General features: G+C 40.1%; 1 protein-coding gene across 1 annotated transcript in view; it reads right to left on the bottom strand.

The window, feature by feature from the left end:
- snx29 (sorting nexin 29) overlaps positions 1–11,007 on the bottom strand; it is a gene marked incomplete in the record, with an annotated part of 122,016 nt that overhangs the window by 23,447 nt on the left and 87,562 nt on the right. The window contains 1 exon segment of the mRNA XM_035663881.1: positions 239–379. Coding sequence (XP_035519774.1) covers positions 239–379 — 141 coding nt within the window.

Here is an 11,007-nt window from a genome sequence, read left to right as displayed (position 1 = left end):
CCACCATTATCATTGTAAACTGCATTGTGTGTGAGAAAGGAAACAGACAGTAGGGTGGGTAGAGTCACTGGTCAATTGAAACTGTAATTCATTTTTGCATATTTTGTCCATACTCATCAACAGGAGGTCAACACATTATACTTTATGTACTACTACTTGATAGAAGCGGATGACCTGAGAGACTGTCACAGAGAAACAGTCAGTCACACAGACAGGTCGTGGTTATTTTTTAGCTCACCTTGTTCCCTATGGCTTTCTTGGGTGGGAAGTTGAAGGTGTCAACCTGTGGAAACTGGCTTCTCAGGTGGTTGTGGAGCTCCCTGAACTCGGTGTAGCGCCTGTACACGTTCCACTCGTTGTCCAGGATACGGATGTACACCTGAGGACAGGTAAGACACATCATCATCATCATGATCATCATCGTCGTCATCATGACAATCAGCAGCAGCAGCAGCGCGTCCTGTTTTCACTAAAGTTGTCAAATCATTCCTTAAGTGTTATTGCAGTAAACCAGCATACAGGCTTTCCTACCTATTAGGAAGCTAACTAAACCAGGACTCGGTTATCAAATATTCTGAAAGAAAAAAAGAACAAACCCACAACAATAGTAATCTGTTTTGTAATTGGCTTTTAAATTTTTTTTTGCAGTCAACATATTTGTCATTAAGCCCTTATAGTGCCTTTCAATACAGTGAATACATGAGATGGCTGAAAGAATGACTCCCTCTCATCCCTGTAAATGTGTATTTTCACTTACACACTGCAACACATAACAGAGAAAGAGTCTTTCTATAGGCATGACTGTGCTGCCACCATTTCCACGCACCATTAGCTGCTTTATTCAGACTCACGAAATATACAGCGAGTGCAGAGAGAGAAAGAGAGAGAGAGGGGGAAAGATGAGCCTATTATAAGACAGAGAAGGAGAAAAAGAGCGGGAGATGGGTTCCATTTTCACAGTAGAAAACAAGGAAAGAAAAGAGAGAGCAGAACGGCTTTTGAGAATTCAATTTTAAAATGCCCCACAAAAAATACAGACTTGATTCAGGTACATGAAAACAGAAATTGATTTAAAAATCGACCAAATGTACCTTGGCATAGCCCCCCCCCCCCTACCAGACAAATATAAAGTAAACAAAGCATCAACAGCTATAACGTTGAACTGCATGTTACCTTCTAAGCACTCATAGTCCCGAAAGTGTTTGTGATGGATATTACTGCTCTGTCAAAATTAGCAAGAAAGAAAATACAAGAAAGTCAAGTAACATGAATGGATTGAATAGACTGAAGTGCGTCACCCCAACACGCCACAACAGCAGCTGAAAGGAGAATCTTCAAGCCCCAGTATACTGCAACAAAAAAGGGTTTCAGACGATGGTCATTGGTCAGTGATCATTTTCCCCTCACCCCCACACACACCTTTCCAATGTTACAAATTAGGGAAGTGATTGGCCAGGTATGCTGGGTGAAAATGTGTGTCATTATTACCACATTTAAACAATTAACGTGTCTCTATGAAATTAGGAGCCAACCCACCTGCTATATGTGATGAAATATTTCACTGTATAATTGAAAACTGACCAGCTAGTGGCACTGGAGGAGAGTTCAGAGGATCAGTTATGTCCTCTCGGGAACATGATTTCATGCCAATCCATCTAACATTTGTAGAGATATTTCAGTTTGGACCGACACTGCTGTCCCTATACACACTATATACACTTCTTAAAGGACATTTCATGTCATTTATTTGCTTTTTCCGTAGTGTAGAAAACAAACTGTCAGAGCTACAGTACAGGAACTCTTACTACATTTTATGTTCATGTCAACCTCAAAGACATTTTGACTGACATTGGAGCAAGTAAATAATGACAGGGTTTTTTTTGTTGTTTTTTTGTTTTTAGGGGACTGTTCTTTTACTCAGTGATCTTTTGTCAGCATGCACGGTACTGTGCAGTCTACGTTACATAGCAAACATGAAAAATGTGACATTTTGGACAGCCATTAAGAGGAGACTGACAGCTGAAGCTTTGTTAGCTGTCCTAAATGTCTCGTTGTTAATATTCCAGCATCAGTGACAGACACGTCTAGACATCATTAATGTTATTAAAAGATATCAGAAAATGACACTTCACAGTACAGTTGAGAAAATGATCTAAAAGCATGTACCATCATTTATATGGACATTAACTGAGTAAGTGGGAGGTGAGAAAGAATACCATGATGGGTTTTTTTCTAATCCTATCCTTGCTTACCTGTGTCTTTATAAATGGACGCTTACTTTGTCTGCTGTATAGTCACAGAATAATAGAATAATATGCTTAAGGGCAATAAGATTTTTGTACAGTGGCATGAACACATAATTTCCTGAATGAAAACTACTCTCTGATATAAAATTAAAGACCAAAGAAATCGAATCCGCTCCTTGGCTTGAGAACAATCAGTAAAGAACAGACACAACAGTCACACGGTGGGAGAGACATGAGGCAAACGTACTGTGTGAGGCGAAAGCTACAGGTGCACGATGGGAAGTCAGTTAATGTTGTTTGACCCACTCATTTGCCTGACTTACCAACACAATCAGCAGTTGCAGTGTTTGTGACACATAGAGGCAATTATTGTTACTTCTTCTCATAGTCATAACTCAGTCAAATACAAACACACCGACATGACAGTTTTTTTAGATTCATACTTTTAACGGTGCCAATTTGCCAAAATTTGCACAGTTGGCTCAATTGTATTTGGAGTGGGTTGGGGGTATATATCAGTGGAAAACCCCTGATATACAGTAACTTGTATGAAGAGCAGCTGCACCAGAGGAAAGACCCGAATAAATGACAGCAGTGGTTGACAAAATGGGAGCAGACAAGGCTGCTAATGGATTGGAGACTTGTCATCTCAGCACTTTATGTCTGACCTACAGGAGCACATCTAAGTTTTTACCAACTTGTTTTTTGCAAGTTAAGAGAAGGACTGGCTTGGTGTGGTCTGGTTGTGTGTGTGTGCTTGCATGTGTGTGTGTGTGTGTGTGTGACTTTCTTCTAGCTCCTTCTATAGTTGACTAAACTAGGCCATCATGAATGCCTTATTTGGGACGAATCACAGCTTCTTTGACTTTATTTTGGAATTCTGTGTATAAAGATATTTTGAGCACTTACATAAAAAGCTAATTAAAGTTCAGGCATTTTCGGTTTTTGATTAATAACCAAAAATTAAGGTAAAACAATCAACGTAACCAACTGAATTTGGCACATTTTTCATATATCATATAGATCAATATTTCATAATTCACAAGCTGGACTCATCACCAGTGTTCGATTTATGTGCAAAAGCCTTTTATAATCTCACATGCAATTGTAGAAAAACATCAGAAATAATTTTTAATGTATTCCTTTTCTTTTGTCCAATTGTTTTTTTCTCCTTTTTGTCTTTTTTTATTATGAAGTTACCTTGTCACCTCACCATTTTGTTGCATGATTTAATTTGTCTGTATTCAATAATAAAAAAAAAACATTGGAACATCCACACATCCTCATCTGCCTGCTTGCCACAATCACTGCATCATTGTGAAAACAGGCCACGTCAAAGTGAAAGTTAAGGCCACACTGAGCAATAACTGTAGCTTTAAGTCAAGGACTACACATTATGTATTCCATACACTAGTATTCAACTGAGGAGAGCAAGGTCTGCGCTTTTAAATATTCCATACAGAATACTGAAATACGTGTGTTTGTGTCCTGGAGTAAAATGTACCTTGAAACAAAAATGAACTGTCCTCATCATACTGAATATTACATAATGAGCATACTGTATTGCTTCAAAGACCAGACAGTGAGTTTATATGGTAACTTACTGTATGTACTACAGGTTATATTGCCACATTTAGCCTCTTGCATCTTGAATACACATTAAGAGCAGCATTAGCAAAGCTGTGACGATAGCATCAGCCTCGTAGCGTCTGTAGTTTCTCAGACATCAAATGGCTCTACACATATGGCAGTATTAGCACAGCGAGCTTAATCCACTTTACACCGTCTCATTGGCATACTTATTTATGGCAACACATTAACCTCTGCACACAGCTACCAGCTCCCTCCTCCTGACTAATCACAAATAGTCTTTCATTATCTCTGACAAAAATCTTGGCAACATCCAAACTGCAGCTTCCTTACATATTTGAGCACCGGCGCTTTGATATCTCCAGTAGAAGCCGTCTTCAAACGGGGACAGGGCCTCTAATCATGGTTCAGAGGGACTTTGCGGAAAAAGGGTTGATGGGTTTTGGCTATTGTTGAAAGCTTGACTGTGATGGACATGCTATTGTCAGTATTTAAATGGCTTATGAGAATATGTTAGAAAGCAGAATAATACGTGTGATGAAAATATAACCTCAATGAGTCAACATAAGAAAGAAAATCTACCTTTGGTTAGTGAAGTATCAGCAATTTATGATGCTGAGAAATGTTTATTTTTAAGCAGTGAAGTGCTGTAATTCACTTCTTCTGTGTACCGACTTTTCCCACAAAATTGATTCACCTACTTCAGGTGCAAAGTGAATTCAGCTTCAGGCCATATCATAGCAAAGTGAAAGGTCCAGAAAAAGAGTGTGTGCTTAGTCATAACACATCTTCTTATACAGTAAGCGCATTACACTCTCATCTGTTGAGACCAACGTAGGTACAGAAAAGTTGTCTCTGACTCTTGCACAATGGATTTCTCACTCTATGATACATACAGTGACCTGCATTAAGACTGTAAGGCGGCTGTCTGAGTGATAGAAAAAAGCCTGAACTGCAGCCTACAAGGTCCAATGCCTAGGTATGCCAAAATAAAAATAAAAAGCTGTCGGACCTCTCAGTCAATCAATTTTGCATAAACTTTGTTTTTGTTTGCCTACTTCTTTAATTTCTGATGATTTTGCTTTTGAACTCACAATTTATTCAGATAAAGGCAATATCATTTTACAGTCAAAGTGTTTTTTGTCCTGTGGAGAAAGGCAGACTGTTAATTTACATAACCTGTACAGTTTGAACCACTCGTGAATATCAGCTGTACCTAACAGTCTGAGTATGAGACCAGTTCTCTTGAATCACTTGTACATGCCACTTAAGAACAAAACTGTTAATACGAGTGGTTCTTTAATGAGGTCCAAGAAACTGTGAATAACTGTTATTGGTTCTCTGTTGTGTCTTGAAATATTAACACTGTGCTTTTTCTAGATGCTCACTTCAATGACTTGGACTAATTCCTATAGATTGTGGTGACATTTAAGACATCACTGAGCCACTTTAGCTGAGGCTCAGTGTACATGCACATAGAAATTGCAGACTGGAGTAAAGACAGCAGAAATAAAATGACCCACAGACAGCAAATAAAAAAATAAAAGACATAAATCAGTTCCTCTATTGTAAGAATGTGTATATATGTTATCTTTTGCACCTGTCCCTCCAGTGAGTGGCAATTTATTTCAACAATCAACATCAGAGGACAGTTATCAAATGAAATTATTTAAGCCTGAATAGTGACTGAATAAAAGCTGTGCTCTGTGTTTTCCCAGTCTGCTTAGATGTAAAAAAGGCTAGCATGTGCTTTCATTTATTCATTAAGACCCTCATTAGCAGACACCTCAGCAACTGCAAGCTGGTCTGAGGTCTACATAATACATTTATTTAAAAGAGCGCTTTTCTGNNTAATAAAAGAAGAATACAAGAACACACATACACAATGATGCATGATTCAAAGTAACTAATTGCATGTGTGAAATGTGTGAAAAGGTTCTAGCACCTGGTAGAAACCCACACGAAGCTGTGGCGAATCTTATCCAGGGTAACAGACACAGCACGACATCTTCCCGAGGACAAGAGTACTTGCATACTGTGAAATAACTTCAGAAATAAAGATCTGAAACAGGAAGTCTGTGAACGAATAATTGCAGGTTTTCTCTTGCTTGACATTCAACTGGATCTTTAGCCTGAGGGTATTCCAACAAGCAGGTGGAACTAGGAGTAGTCATGAGCCACAGCTGAGAATTGCAGAAAGTGCAGATGATAATAATTTCTCTCTCCCTGCTGTAGCTCTCTGAGAAGACCCTGGTCTGTTGTTTCCCCCCATCTGACAGGCAGGCTAACTGTAGGAGTTTCTACTGTGGCAAAAACTGTGTGCAAGCCCATTTCCAGCACCACAGGAGACCCACACAGAGAGCCCTCTTGCTCACTTCACAGTTGGAAGACTACAGAACTGCTAGGAACAGGCACAAGATGGCTGACGTCTACTTTGACGAATGCATGTTATCGCCAACTGACTGGTGTTTGGGCATAGCTGATGTGTTCTACATTAGCATGTAGTAATGAGAGCTATCACTTACACAGATAAAAAAAAACAGCATCTGTCTGCTTCTGACCTGTTCCAACATGTTCCGGTTAAATTAAAAGAAATGTAACATTGCTTGAAGGTAGCGAACAGACCAGGAGGAGGCAAGAAAGAAAGAAATTGAAAAACTACAGTTACAAATTACAGACAGAAATCAGTGGGGGTTCATACATGATTTTATGAAAAACAATTTAGAAAGCAAATGAAAGCGAAAAAGCTTTGGAGCCCCAGAAAAACATAAGAGGTACTGGTATGTCTTTAAAGGTGTGTGTATGTGTGTTTTAAGTGAGAGCGAGATGAGCAAAAAGAAGAGAGTGAGCCAAGTCAAAGCAAAGCAAAGCCAGCAGAGCCTCATGTCATCCCCCTCCCTCTTCACAGATCATTGTAGGCCAAAACATTTGTGCACTTAAGCAGAAAATAGAATCCATTTGGAGGGTTTGGAGAGAGGGGATGGTAGCATAGACCACAGGAAAGGAGAGACATGAATTATGTGTGCATCCCAAGTGTGAGCCTATCGTGGAGCGCTGTTTTGAAGCCTCAAGTTCGGCGTTGTGGCCGTGGCCATGACAGTTAGACGGAGCCAACGAAGGTGACGTACTGCGAGTTATTTGAGCAAACAAATCAAGTGAGAAGTTGTGTCATTTCTCCATTAGAGTGCATGGTATAGTTATTTATTGCAACCAATAGAGCTGTCTGCAAAAAATCCATGGAAAATGGCATGGCATGTACCAGGGCTGAGTTCTTGCTGCTGCAGCCATGGGTTTGGTTCCAACCTGTGGCCTTTTGCTGCGTGTCATTCTCTCTCTCTTGCCCCTTTTTTGTCACTCTACAGCTGTTACTATTGTTTAAAGGCAATAAAACCCCCCTAGAAAATATTGCAAAAAAGACTGTAGAATGTATATGCATATGCATGGCAGGAAAGAAACCACTGTTTTACTGAAAAGATATGTCTGGGAAATGCAGTGTTGTGACGCCACAGCCATGACCACTAAGCACCAGAAATGTCACTTATCGTGGAACAAAAATCTCATAAATGCCTCCTCTCTAAAATATTTAGCCTACTGTAGGCCCTGATTGTGACACATAATGCCTCCATATTGGGTCTGGTCTTTGGGGACATTTCTTCATAGTACTCCTCATTTCTTATCATGTCTCTACTGTATATCTATTAAAGGCGTTAGAATCATAAATATATGATATTAAATCAAAAACATATCAAAATCATCAGAGTTGAGGCCTCTTCAACTCACTAGGGCTGAAGATCTTCCATAAAATCAAAAATAAATAATTGATTTTAAAAAAAAAACAATAAAGAAAAAGAGACAATGAGGCAAACTGAAAGAGAAACAATAAAAGAAACAGAGAAAAGGCTTGGAGAGACTATGCCAAAGACAAAAAAAGAGAGAGGGTGATTACTACCTTGACTGCAGTAAGGATGTTTATTTTGGAGCTCTGCCGCTCCTGACATCCTACAGAATTAGACACTGTTAGGAGAAGAGCCAGTGGATGTAGATGAGGAAGAGACAAGGAGGAGGAGGGAGGTGGAAGAATGTTGTTTAAAGTGTGGAGGAGAGGAGGAGGAACTAAAGACATCCAAGACAAGGGGCAACTACAGTTGAACCTGTAACGAAACACAAGAAAATGGAGGCGTGTGAACAAAAAAACAAAAACAAAACAAGCATTCCTTTGATGAGTGTGCTTGCTTTGAAATTATTATTATAATTATTAAATGGGGAAATGGAACGATTGGATGACTGTGTCCACAAAGAAATCAACAGGCAAAACAACTTCTAGCATCATTGTGATGAAGAAGCATGAGTGGCACTTAAACCAAAATAATCCAAACTCCATTGTTCTGTTGCTAAGTGGAAGTGGATGAAAGGTACAAAGCTGTCAAACCAAATACCAAAAGTCTACTGCGTGTCCTTTTTGATTAACTTGATTCATGGATTCAGTGGTGCTGCAGGGAAGACTCTTTATACGGCCAAGCATATCCTCCCATCGGTCCAAGCGGACTCCACTCCAGGTCATCGGTCGCGCACGTACAACTACTCCCCGTCCACCGATAAAGGCTGACATATTTATTTTGGCAGATGAAATAAAGGCAATAGCCTTTAGTGTGTCCTACACCCTCCGTCTCTGCTCGAGGGAGGTTGCTGGAGGTTTACGAGGTAGAGGTGAGCTCTTAATCGCAGAGGGAAAAGAAGGCCTTCCCTAAAATCTGCCTGGCCAATTACCTGATACCCTTGAATTGTTCTCCTGCAGCAAGAAAATTAACCTGAAGGGAAGAAGTCAGTGGAAAATAAGGTGTTACGACTATGTACTTTTCAAACTGCCCAAAGGATAGAAGGAAACCCATTTTCATTATATGTTATTTCACAAACAATCACCTGTATATTGGAAAAATACTCCTAGAATTGATGTGTGGTGCACACATCAATAGATAACGTTCGTGTTGCTTCCATTAGTCTATAAAATATAAAAAAGAAGCAGCTGGTATTTCAAGGAGGATCCTTCTCATTAAAATGTAATAACTGAAACTAAAAGAGTCTGACACAGGAGGGCTTTTCCACACATTTTACTGACTACCCAAGCTTCTCCGACATCCGTGATAAGAACAACTGTTAAATGTGAAAGGGAACTATTATTCAAATATTCTGCTTTCTATTTTACTGTTTGAATTGAAGAAAATGTCACACCACTCTTCACTTCCCTAAGTGCATATGGGTGTTTTTTGAGTGACAGGATTTTGATGAATTTGAGTTTTGTTGAAAAGAACAGTGCTAGTTAGCAGCATGTACATCTGCAGCGTTATCACAATGCATCACATTTTATCTTATTTAAATAATGCAAACACCTCACTGAAAAAGGATGTCAACTCAGAAGTCTCTTCATCCCTGTTACAACCACTGACCTCAAACGTAGGTTATCCTTTTTGCAGCATTTCTTAACCATAACTGCATTATGGCAATTAGCATTTGGAACGGCATTCTTAAAGCAACATGAGCTAAGCTATGAAGGCCTAACTGCAAATCTTCTGCACCAAACTTTGAGAAATTATGACAAAACCCACATATACTGCATTTAAGCCTGTGGCCACTTGGGGGGCAGCAGGAAAAAGCTGTGAACACAACACTGTAACCATTGTATGGAGTTAGAATCATGCCAAAACCTCACACATACACAAAACGTGTTTTACTCACGCCCAACGATTCACAAACACTCAGTGTGGTTTGCAAATACAAACATCATTCACAAACTAATGCATTTTGTTTGCAAAAAGAAAAGTACTATCAACCAAATACATCATGCTTCAGAAACAAATACAATATGTTTTACGCCATGACAATGAAACATATCCTAAGTAACATAAATCCTTAACCTGTAGTAACCCGTTAAATCGCCTAACATGTGACTTTTGGCACTAATTTTGCCTTGCTGATCCACACACAAATGCATTCGTTCACACCACATCTTGGCACGGACCGTGTTACTGCCACTAGGGCGCCTAGAGAACCACTATTGCGACCAGCTCGATCACGTGGTCCCCGCCAGTTGTTCTGTGGCACGGACGCAGGTGGTCTCTGGCCTGATGCTGATCAGCTCCCCCTTGTTTACCAGCAATAAAGCCCTGTATTTTAAGAAGGGCCAGCTGCGCTTGGGCGTTCCTCATGCACAAGAGCCTATTGGGCCGTTCCTGTAGCGCTTCATCGACCAATCTCGCAATTCAGTATTCTTGAGTCACGGGGTTACCATGGATAGCCTGGCAGGCAAGAACGCCGACGTTCATCCTGCTAGTTATACGATTGTCGAGTGAGTAGATCTTAATAGACGTATTGAAGTCAGAAAACAATCACAGTGTCTTGATTTTGATTTTATTTGAGTTTGACAAATTCCATACCAGGGCTTGAAGTGTACAGCGTGTTATATGTCAAATCACATGAGGAAGTATTGCCGTTTGGTTTGTTCGTTCATTACGGTGAGTACGGACGTGTACGGTAGACAAAAGAGATAAAAGCAATTTATGGTTGATGGGGTGGGCCATGCAAAACCTCGTAGATAATTACACACCAGAACATTGATATGGTAAACAACTGCAATTGTTGTTGAGTTGTTATGTTCTTGGGGTGGAAGCAAGCGCAGTGCCTGTGTTGCGTCGCCTTGCTGCTTGATAAGAATCAGGCAAACCCACCATCCTCGGCAAGATCCTTGATTATGTTACTGGGTTTCGTGCTGGAGAACGAGTCGTCTGCCGCCAGCCAGTAGTTGTGACGTCCATGTGCAAAGTATGGAATTGTCCGGTCCGAACCTCGTAAAATTAACTAGTCTACACGTAAAGTGGTAAGTATATTAAGATGTAACTTGGACTAACGTGTCTGTAGATGGCCTTAGCTGCTAAATTAGGCGTTCGTATATCACATTGTACCGAGACTGAGCGTAGATCTATTTTTGAAACTTGTGTGGGAGAACACTAACTACGTGGAATGTTATATTTAAACGGATTTGACAGTTACAGTTCAGCAAGAAAGGCCGAAGAAAGAAGGGGGGCGTTCACTAGTCACGAATAACGGACCCCCACCTAGCCACGAAGGAACACCCAGTGGTTGTGGCTGCAGTTGATAGAGATGTGGTATTTTATGT

The sequence above is a fragment of the Morone saxatilis genome, unplaced genomic scaffold, assembly GCF_004916995.1.
Source record: "Morone saxatilis isolate NCDOM2014 unplaced genomic scaffold, NCSU_SB_2.0 Contig1, whole genome shotgun sequence".
NCBI lineage: Eukaryota > Metazoa > Chordata > Actinopteri > Moronidae > Morone > Morone saxatilis.
This window is presented reverse-complemented; position numbering and strand designations above follow the sequence as displayed.